Genomic DNA, 10,825 nt, shown 5'->3' on the forward strand with positions numbered 1-10,825 from the left:
TTTTTGTCAAAATAAACTTTTTTTTAGTAAAGCAAACACACAAAATATGCAACATTTTCCTCAAAAAAATATTTCCAAGTGTAATTTTTGATGTGAAGAAATTGGAATCTTGAACAATCAATAATTCATAACAACACTTATTTTGATTCATTATTATTTTTTGAGCAAATTCTGTTTTAAATAAATAAATAAAAAACAGCCTGCATGGCAGCTTTGTGTTATTAAAGTCAAAATTCTGTTTTATCTTTTTTTTTTTTTTTCCCACTTCTTTAATATTTGTAGAATTTAAAAAAAGATCTGCGGGCCCCTAGAGGCCTCTAGAGGCCCCTAGAGGCCCCCGGGCCACACTTTGGTCACAAAAGTCTGTTGCATGAGCTGAGCACCGCCCCCAACAAAAGCAAAGAAATGACCTTGCCTACATTAAAATGTTAAAAACCCTGCACAATTGGGAGGTCAAAGGTCAGAGGTCGTGACCCTGGCCATAATAATAATAATAATAATAAAGACGTGTTGGTTGACTTCCTTCTTGTACTTTTACACTTGATGAAGCGATGCAGACTTTGACGTACAGTGTGCAGGACAGTGTGCGAGGGCGGGGGCCATCCTGTCCGTCTGCTGGGGGCCACATTGTCGCCACACAATACGTGGCCCAAATTGGCCCCCAGCAGAGAGGGCCGGCGTGCAGCTTCTCCCGTTTTGTTTCCGCACGGCAGGCCTCGCTTTGGCAAAATCAGGTCAGGTTTCTGACACGCCCTCCCCCTCCCCCCTCCCCTCTTCGGTGAGGGGCCACACTCTGCCGGCTGACAGCTGGATGCCAAATACAGTATGTCAAGTCTCTGTCCGGTCTTACTTGTTTCCTGCGCCGCTCGCCACCCGCAGGCGCCACCGCCGTTTTTTTTACGGCGGCCTTCTGCTTTGTCAGCAGCAAACTGTGGGTGTGAGGTTTAGTTTAGCAGTCGCTGTCCAAAGTGTGGCCCCGCGACCCCACTCTTGTTGGCCCCGAGCCATATTGGCCAGGAAAAAAACACGGAAATTTAGGAGAAAAAAAACAAAAAATGTTGATAAGAAAAAGCTAGACTTTTAATTAATAATAATATAATTAAATAAAAGTAAATTAAAAAAATTAATAAAATAAAAATACAAAATGTTAGTTATTTAAATGTAAACAAACAAAATAACACTATTAACTAATTATTTAATTCATGTGAAAAATGACAACAATAAACACTGTTTCATGTATAACTGAACTTTAATATTTTTGTACAGGAATAACTTTTTGACACACTGTTATGCAGTTACAGAGTTGTATTATTATTATTAATATTATTATTATTATTATTATTATTATATAACAGGAGTAGACTGCAACATATTGTTGAAAAAACAACTGTAAAAATTTAAGAACAAAGACTAAACTTAAAGTAATGAGAAAAAAGATGACATTTTCAGACTGATAATTAATAATGTAATTAAATAAAAGTAAAGAAAAATGTAATAAAATAAAAATACAAAAGTTTAGTTATTTAAATGTCAACAAACAATATAACACTATTAACTAATTATTTAATTCATGTGAAAAATGACAACAATAAACACTGTTTCATGTATAACTTATCTTTAATATTTTTGTACAGGAATAACTTTTTGACACACTGTTATGCAGTTACACAGTTGTATTATTATTATTATTATTATTATTATTATTATTATTATTATTGTTATTATTATTATTATTATTATATAACAGGAGTAGACTGCAACATATTGTTGAAAAAACTGTAAAAATTTAAGAACAAAAACTAAACTTAAAGTAATGAGAAAAAGATGACATTTTCAGACTGATAATTAATATAATTAAATAAAAGTAAATAAAAATGTAATAATAGAAAAATACAAAAGTTTTTTAAATGTAAATAAACCAAATAACACTAATTAATTAATGTGAAAAATGACAACAATAAACAAACTTTCATGTATAACTGAACATTAATATTTTTGTAGAGGAATAACTTTTTGACACACTGTTATGCAGTTACACTGTTGTATTATTATTATTATTATTATTATTATTATTATTATTAAGCAAAGCAAAACAAGACGTCAGCACAAACAAATAAGAAAAGTTTAGGGAGATTTTGACCAAGGGATATTTAGAATAACTTCAAAATTGTAACAGCACAAACAAAACTGTTTATGGCACAAATATTATTTGCAATAATAACGGAGGCCAACTTTTGAATGAACAAAGATAGCATGTATGTTTTACTACACTCAACAATGTTTGCAAAGATACTTTCAAAAATAATAATAATATAAAGTACAATAAAATGAAATGAAATAAATGAAATAATTTAATAATTGACAAAAATAAAATCAAACGGAAAAAATCACAAATAAAGTAAAATAAAATGAAAAAAATATAAAATACCGTAAAATAAAACACAAAACAAAAATATTTAAACAAAATTAAGTAAAATATTAACAAAAATAATAATAAAATAAAATGAAATGAAATGAAATACATATAATAATGAAAAAATACACAAAAATAGAATAGAAAAAAATACAAATATACGAATAAAATATACAAAATAAAATAAAAAAATGAACATAATATAAAATAAAGTAAAATAAAACATTGAAAAAATATTAAAATAAAGATAAGTAATTTTTTTTACAAAAATAGTACTAAAATAAAGTACAATGAAATTAAATAATTTAAAAATATACACAAATAAAATAGAAAAAATTACAAATAAAGTAAAATAAAATAAAACAATTAAAATAATATAAAATAAAGTAAAATAAAACATAGAAAAAATATTAAAATAATGTTAAGTAAAGCAAAATGACTAAAATAATACTAAAATAAAGTACAACAACATGAAATGAAATAAATACAATAAATAAAAAATGGAAAGAATAAAAGACTAAAGTAAAATGAAGTAAAACAAAGTAAAATACAATTAAAAAATTTAAAAAGTTAAATCAAATACAGTAACATAAAATAGAAAATAGCAAAATAAAATGGAAAATAGAAAAAATAATAGAATAACATCAAATCAAGTAAAATAAAAAAGGATAATACATTACATTAAAAAAATAGATAAAATAATAAATTAAAGTAAAATAAAAAAGGATAATACATTCGATAAAAAAATTGATAAAATAAAAAATTAAAGTAAAATAAAAAGGATAATACATTAGATTAAAAAATAGATAAAATAATAAATTAAAGTAAATTAAAAATTATTTAAAAATTTTTTCCTACTTGTAAAGTAAAATAAAACATGGGAAAAAAGAATAAAGTCAAATAAAATGACAAATAAAAAAGTAAGTCCATGTTTTTATGTTCTTCCCTAAAAGTGTCATTACAGAAATGTAACCTCTAGACAGAAGATGGCGTTTGTGCTAATGTGTCCTCCATCCTGTCTGGCAGGCTCTGGCCAGGAACGTCCTGCGTGTGCAGGCGCTGTACCGCGCCATCACGTCCACGCTGCAGTACGTCAAGAGCTGCTTCCAGTGGGAGAGCGTGCAGAGGAGCCTGCTGGCCTTCCTGGTGAGTCGCCGCCCCACTCAAGCGTGGCGGCGAGGCTCTTAATCGCTGCGGCGCCAGGACAGGCGGGTGGCGTCGGCGCGGGCGCCGGGGGGGTTAAGCCTCAGCTGGGAAGAGGGGAGTCCCGGCGGTGACCACGTCTCCTGTTTTTCCTGTCCTCGCGCACGCTCGTCCAATTAGGGGAGATCAGGATGTCCGCCATGTTGCAGGGAATGTTGCGAATGTGCGGAGGAGGACGCGACTGGCTAATCCACCTGCGACCACGCTCTCTGAAGTACACATACAGTGGTGGTCATAAGTGTACATACACTTGTAAAGAACATCATGTCATGGCTGTCTTGACTTTACAATCATTTCTTATTTTGTTGTGATGTAGTGATTGGAGCACATACTTGTTGCTCACAAAAAACATTCATGAAGTTTGCTTCTTTTATGAATTTATTACTGAAAATGTGAGCAAATGTGCTGGGTCACAAGTATTGTTGTGTCTCCCAGGGAATCTAAGTTACTGGTCGATCCCAAGTTCTTTAGATGACATATATGCTGAGTAAGAAGGATCACCAAGACAGAATTGGAATATTATCAAGTTTTACTGAAATTTCAGGAGAACCACTTAGACCAGGGGTCACCAACCTTTTTGAAAGCAAGAGCTACTTCTTGGGTAGTGATTAATGCGAAGGGCTACCAGTTTGATACACACTTAAATAAATTGCCAAAAATAGTCAATTTGCTCAATTTGCCTTTAACTCTATGTTATTATTAATAATTAATAATATTTACACTTAATTGAACGGTTTAAAAGAGGAGAAAACACGAAAAAAATGACAAATTAAATTTTGAAACATAGTTTATCTTCAATTTCGACTCTTTAAAATTCAAAATTCAACCGGAAAAAAGAAGAGAAAAACTAGCTAATTCAAATCTTTTTGAACAATTAAAAAAAAAATCATTAGTAATTTTTCCTGATTAAGATTAATTTTAGAATTTTGATGACATGTTTTAAATAGGTTAAAATCCAATCTACACTTTGTTAGAATATATAACAAATTGGACCAAGCTATATTTCTAACAAAGACTAATCATTATTTCTTCTAGATTTTCCAGAACAACAATTTTAAAAGAAATTCAAAAGACTTTGAAATAAGATTTAAATTTGATTCTACAGATTTTCTAGATTTGCCAGAATAATTTTTTTGAATTTTAATCATAATAAGTTTGAAAAAAATATTTCACAAATATTCTTCGTCGAAAAAACAGAAGCTAAAATGAAGAATTAGATTAAAATGTATTTATTATTCTTTACAATAAAAAAAAAGAAATTTACTTGAACATTGATTTAAATGGTCAGGAAAGAAGAGGAAGGAATTTAAAAGGTAAAAAGGTATATGTCATTAAAAATCCTAAAATAATTTTTAAGGTTGTATTTTTTCTCTAAAATTGTCTTTCTGAAAGTTATAAGAAGCAAAGTAAAACAATTAATGAATTTATTTCAACAAGTGAAGACCAAGTCTTTATAATCTTTTCTTGAATTTTCAAATTCTATTTGAGTTTTGTCTCTCTTAGAATTAAAAATGTCGGGCAAAGTGAGACCAGCTTGCTAGTAAATAAATACAATTAAAAATAGAAGCAGCTCACTGGTAAGTGCTGCTATTTGAGCTATTTTTAGAACAGGCCAGCGGGCTACTCATCTGGTCCTTACGGGCTACCTGGTGCCCGCGGGCACCGCGTTGGTGACCCCTGACCTAGACCAATACATTCATATCGGCTTCCTAAGTTGTTCTAACACTCAAACGGAAGAGCCAACTTCTTGCAGCTCGAAGAAAGCCCCCACCTGTCCGGAAAGGAACACAGCCTCTCTGTTCGACTACAGATAAGACCAAAGGGAGTATTCCATCTCCTACAGTGCAAGCCTTCAAGGTAACACACATAGTTTACTTGCGGACATAAGATCAAAAATAGAAAGAAAAACACTATCTGTTTCAAACATGACTATGAATACAGAAAGAACTCTTAAAGGCCTACTGAAAGCCACTACTAGCGACCACGCAGTCTGATAGTTTATGTATCAATGATGAAATCTTAACATTGCAACACATGCTAATACGGCCGGGTTAACTTATAAAGTGACGTTTTAAATTTCCCGCTAAACTTCCGGTTGAAAACGTCTATGTATGATGACGTATGCGCGTGACGTAGCCAGTGAAACAGAAGTATCGGTACCCCATTGAATACAATACAAAATAGTTCTGTTTTCATTTCATAATTCCACAGTATTCTGGACATCTTTGTTGGTGAATCTGTTGCAATTTGTTTAATGAACAATGGAGACTGCAAAGAAGAAAGTTGTAGGTGGGATCGGTGTATTAGCGGCGGACTACAGCAACACAACCAGGAAGACTTTGACTCGGACAGCAGACGCGCTAGCCGACGCTAGCCGCCGACCGCACGGATGATCGTGGTGAAGTCCTTCGTCCTTCCGTCGATCGCTGGAACGCAGATGAGGGCTGGCTGGCGTAGGTGGAGCGCTAATGTTTTTAGCATAGCTCTGTGAGGTCCCGTTATACTAAGTTAGCTTCAATGGCGTCGTTAGCATCAGCATTTTTAAGCTTCGCCAAGCTGGAAAGCATTAACCGTGTATTCACATGTCCCTGGTTTAATAGTATTGTTGATCTGCTGTCTATCCTTCCAGTCAGGGGTTTATTTATTTTGTTTCTATATGCAGTTAAGCCCGATGCTATCACGTTAGCTCCGTAGCTAAAGTGTTTCGTCCTTGAATAGCCGCCGGGGCGCTAATTAATTTAAAACCTCTTCTCACTCCTGCGTTTACCAAAAGCATGCGGGATTGGCAAGCATGCGCTAACTATTTTAAAACCTCTTCTCACTCCGGCGCTTACCTTATCATGAAAATCCCATTTAGTAAAAAAAACTTTATTATGGTCTTACCTTTAGGTATAAATGAGTCCATGCGCAGCTCCTATAGAAGTCTTCCTTATCTTTCTTCAGTTTTAAAAGTCTCTCTGTCTCGATGGAGATCTTCCTTTAAGTATTACCTCCTGCTTCCATTGAAAGTCCAGTTTAGAAAACTGTTTTATTTTAGATATGTAATCCTCCATGGTAAAAGTGTGTTTGGGGTCATTGTCCTGTTGGAACACCCAACAAGACCCAACCTCCGGGCTGAGGATTTTAGCTAGTCCTGGAGAATTTGGAGCTAATCCTCCTTCTTCATGTGACCTGGGTGCAGGTGTTCCTGGTGACGGTGTGGCACTGGGAGTTCTACATGCTGCCCCTCATCCTGGTCCTGCTCGTCTCCTGGAACTACTTCCAGGTCTGCTCCGGCCGCCTCAGTCAGGACCTGGTGAGTTCTGCTTTACCTCCAATCTTCATGCTTTGTTACCATGGCAACAAGCTGTTACTCAACTGCAGATGCCACTTAATGAGTTTGTTTTGTTGGCTCCGCCTCCTTCAGCTTTACAGATGCCACTTAATGAGTTAGTTTTGTTGCAGACAGACATGGTGGATGTGTACTGCAACAAAAGCATCCTGTGTTTGACTTCCAGTCTCATGATTGTGTTGTCTTCATGATTGTGTTGTCTTCATGATTGTGTTGTCTTCATGATTGTGTTGTCTTCATGATTGTGTTGTCTTCATGATTGTGTTGTCTTCATGATTGTGTTGTCTTCATGATTGTGTTGTCTTCATGATTGTGTTGTCGTCATGTCAGGCCAACATGGACGTGGGCGACGAAGACGAGGATGATGAGAAGGTAAACAAGCAAAGCTGCTAAATAAGGGGTGGGTGTCCAAATTGTGGTCTGGGGGCCATTGTTGTACTACAACCTGCATGTTTTAATAATAATAATAATTATTATTATTATTTTACTTCAACCTGCATGTTTTAATAATAATAATACTTATTGTTATTATTGTACTACAACCTGCATGTTTTAATAATAATAATAATAATTATTATTATTTTACTTCAACCTGCATGTTTTAATAATAATAATACTTATTGTTATTATTGTACTACAACCTGCATGTTTTAATAATAATAATAATTATTATTATTGTACTCAACCTGCATGTTTTAATAATAATAATAATAATTATTATTATTATTTTACTTCAACCTCCATGTTTTAATAATAATAATACTTATTATTATTATTGTACTACAACCTGCATGTTTTCATAATAATAAAAATAATAATTATTAATATTGTACTACAACCTGCATGTTTTCATAATAATAATTATTATTATTATTAATATTGTACTACAACATGCATGTTTAATAATAATAATTATAATAATTATTATTGTACTACAACCTGCATGTTTTAATAATAATAATAATTATTATTATTGTACTACAACCTGCATGTTTTAATAATAATAATAATTATTATTATTATTATTGTACTACAACCTGCATGTTTTAATAATAATAATAATATTAATAATTATTATTATTGTGCTACAACAAGCATGTTTTAATAATAATACGAATTATTATTGATATTGTACTACAACATGCATGTTTTACTAATAAATATTATTATTATTATTAAATAATAATAATAATAATTATTATTATTATTAAAACATGCAGGTTGTAGTACAATAATAATAATTATTATTGTTGTAATACAACCTGCATGTTTTAATAATAATAATAATAATTTGTATTATTGTACTACAACCTGCATGTTTTAATAATAATTATAATAATAATAATAATAATAATAATTATTATTATTATTATTATTATTATTATTATTATTATTATTATTATTATTATTATAGCATGCAGGTTGTAGTACAATAATAATAATAATTATTATTATTGTTGTACTACAACCTGCATGTTTCTATAATAATAATAATTATTATTATTGTTGTTGTACTACAACCTGCATGTTTCTATAATAATAATAATAATAATTATTATTATTATTGTACTACAACCTGCATGTTTTGTAACCCCAGTATTGTAAAAATGTACTTAATTAAATTAAATGTGACAGTAGCAAGTGTGTTGTGTTAGCTTAGCATATATTAATTGCATTTAGCATCTTTTTGATAATTAATAATTCCAATAATAATGATAATAATAAATATATAGTAATAGTTGTTCCTTGTGGGTCTTTGCACTAACCGGATAAAAAAAAATGTTATAAAAATAAAAATGGCCAAATGAAGAGCAGGCCTAAGAATTGTGTTGTTTTCATTTGAGGAGTCTGAGCGTCGAGGCCTGATGGAGAAGATCCACATGGTCCAAGACATCATCATCAGACTTCAGGTCTTCTTAGACCAGGTGGCCTGCTTGGGAGAAAGGGTTAAGAAGTCAGTCATATAGATTCATATTTACATATTTATATTTATATTGCTCTCTACAAATGTTTTCTTTATGTTTTTGCCAAGCACGTTCAACTGGTCCCAACCTTTCCTGTCCAGTCTGGCCTTGCTGCTCTTCGTCATGGCAACCATCCTCACCTATTTCATCCCAGTGCGCTACATTGTCCTCGTGTGGGGTAACAACTTCCTGCTTTGACTGTCACAATAATGTATTACACAATCAAATCAGTATTTATTTAATCAACCATACCATACTCATGTATATAAATAACTGTAATATATTGCATATGTATATAAATAATTGTACTATATTACATATGTATATAAATAATTGTGCTACATTACATATGTATATAAATAACTAATATATTGCATATGTATATAAATAATTGTACTACATTACATATGTATATAAATAATTGTACTATATTACATAGTGATGTATATAAATAATTGTACTATATTACATATGTGTATAAATAATTGTACTATATTACATATGTATATAAATAATTGTGCTATATTACATATGTATATAAATAATTGTACTATATTACATATGTATATAAATAATTGTACTATATTACATATGTATATAAATAATTGTGCTATATTACATATGTATATAAATAATTGTATTATATTACATATGTATATAAATAATTGTACTATATTACATATGTATATAAATAATTGTACTATATTACATATGTGTATAAATAATTGTACTATATTACATATGTATATAAATAAGTGTGCTATATTACATATGTATATAAATAATTGTACTATATTACATATGTATATAAATAATTGTACTATATTACATATGTATATAAATAATTGTACTATATTACATATGTATATAAATAATTGTGCTATATTACATATGTATATAAATAATTGTATTATATTACATATGTATATAAATAATTGTACTATATTACATATGTATATAAATAATTGTATTATATTACATATGTATATAAATAATTGTACTGTATTACATATGTATATAAATAATTGTACTATATTACATATGTATATAAATAACTAATATATTGCATATGTATATAAATAATTGTACTATATTACATATGTATATAAATAATTGTACTACATTACATATGCATATAAATAATTGTACTATATTACATAGTGATGTATATAAATAATTGTACTATATTACATATGTGTATAAATAATTGTACTATATTACATATGTATATAAATAATTGTGCTATATTACATATGTATGTAAATAATTGTACTATATTACATACTGATGTATATAAATAATTGTATTATATTACATATGTATATAATTAATTGTACTATATTACATATGTATATAAATAATTGTACTATATTACATATGTATATAAATAATTGTGCTATATTACATATGTAAGTAAATAATTGTACTATATTACATACTGATGTATATAAATAATTGTATTATATTACATATGTATATAAATAATTGTACTATATTACATATGTATATAAATAATTGTACTATATTACATACTGATGTATATAAATAATTGTACTATATTACATATGTATATAAATAATTGTACTATATTACATATGTATATAAATAACTGTACTATATTACATATGTATATAAATAATTGTACTATATTACATATGTATATAAATAACTGTACTATATTACATATGTATATAAATAATTGTACTATATTACATATGTATATAAATAATTGTACTATATTACATACTGATGTATATAAATAATTGTACTATATTACATATGTATATAAATAATTGCTCGTCCTTGTCAGGAATCCACAAGTTCACCAAGAGACTACGGAGCCCGTACTCCATCGACAACAACGAGGTTCTGGACTTCCTGAGCAGGGTTCCCTCTGACGTGCAGAAGGTAATA

At 29.9% G+C, this 10,825-nt stretch overlaps 1 protein-coding gene across 3 annotated transcripts in view; it reads left to right on the plus strand.

Annotated features, from left to right (window-relative positions):
* The window catches only part of LOC133629913 (multiple C2 and transmembrane domain-containing protein 2-like), an 86,037-nt gene that overhangs the window by 74,242 nt on the left and 970 nt on the right, over window positions 1-10,825 (plus strand). For 2 of the 3 annotated variants that reach the window (XM_062021032.1, XM_062021051.1), the window contains exons 16-21: window positions 3,440-3,559; window positions 6,798-6,911; window positions 7,278-7,319; window positions 8,792-8,901; window positions 8,980-9,089; window positions 10,722-10,819. In XM_062021032.1, the coding sequence (XP_061877016.1) occupies window positions 3,440-3,559; window positions 6,798-6,911; window positions 7,278-7,319; window positions 8,792-8,901; window positions 8,980-9,089; window positions 10,722-10,819 (594 nt within the window). The remainder of the gene's footprint in view (window positions 1-3,439; window positions 3,560-6,797; window positions 6,912-7,277; window positions 7,320-8,791; window positions 8,902-8,979; window positions 9,090-10,721; window positions 10,820-10,825) is intronic. The other variant, XM_062021042.1, reaches the window with a different exon arrangement.

Source organism: Entelurus aequoreus, linkage group LG02 (assembly GCF_033978785.1).
Source record: "Entelurus aequoreus isolate RoL-2023_Sb linkage group LG02, RoL_Eaeq_v1.1, whole genome shotgun sequence".
NCBI classification, from domain to species: domain Eukaryota; kingdom Metazoa; phylum Chordata; class Actinopteri; order Syngnathiformes; family Syngnathidae; genus Entelurus; species Entelurus aequoreus.